General features: G+C 69.3%; 1 protein-coding gene across 1 annotated transcript in view; it reads right to left on the bottom strand.

The window, feature by feature from the left end:
- The window catches only part of PPP1R15B (protein phosphatase 1 regulatory subunit 15B), an 8,082-nt gene extending 7,435 nt beyond the window's left edge, over window positions 1-647 (bottom strand). The window contains 1 exon segment of the mRNA XM_025040499.1: window positions 2-647. Coding sequence (XP_024896267.1) covers window positions 2-109 — 108 coding nt within the window. The 5' untranslated portion in view covers window positions 110-647.
- Between the last annotated feature and the right edge of the window lie 10 nt (window positions 648-657).

The following is a 657-nucleotide window of genomic DNA, read 5'->3' as shown; positions in this document are numbered from 1 at the left end:
TAGGGAACCTGGCAGTGCCTGGTGGCGAGCACCGACGGAAGGGCAGCCGGAACGGGGGGCCCGCTCGAGGCGCCAGGCGTCCCCGCGGCCCGTCAGTTCCCGGCTCCATCGCCCTGCTCTTGGCAGTGTCTCAGCGAGGTGCGGGGACGAGGCAGCAGGTACTCGGACGGGATCTGGAGAGGCCTACAAGGTCGCGGCCTCGCCTCATGGAGGAGTCGGCGCCGCAGGCCGGTCGCCGGGACAGCAGAAGAGCCACAGAGGGCAGCGGCTTCGGCCGTAGGTGGCGGTGGCAGAACGCAGTCCCGAACGGCTGGCGCAGAACACGGCGGCGGCAGCGACACCCATCCCGGCGGGAAGGAGGCGTCCTAGTCGGCTCGAGGCCTCTCCACCATAGAGAGGAGGCCTCCCGCGGCGGGGTCGCCACTTCCACAAGAGACGGATCGTTTAAAAGCCCCTCACGGCGAGTTCCCGGAAGGGCTGGGCGGCCAAGAAGGCGGGCGCGGGGATAAACCCAGTCCAAAATGGCCGCAGGGCCACAGCCAAGGCCGAATAACCCCAGGAAACTCGACGGGAACCAGGACGGCGTCCGCTACGCCACCAGCCCCGCGCCGCCGAACGTCACTCGCAGAGCCCGAAAGGCGGATTCTTCCGCGCTCT

Source organism: Pteropus alecto, unplaced genomic scaffold (assembly GCF_000325575.1).
Source record: "Pteropus alecto unplaced genomic scaffold, ASM32557v1 scaffold359, whole genome shotgun sequence".
Classification (NCBI taxonomy): domain Eukaryota; kingdom Metazoa; phylum Chordata; class Mammalia; order Chiroptera; family Pteropodidae; genus Pteropus; species Pteropus alecto.
Note: the sequence above shows the minus strand (reverse complement) of the source record. Positions and strands in the feature narration are given on the sequence as shown.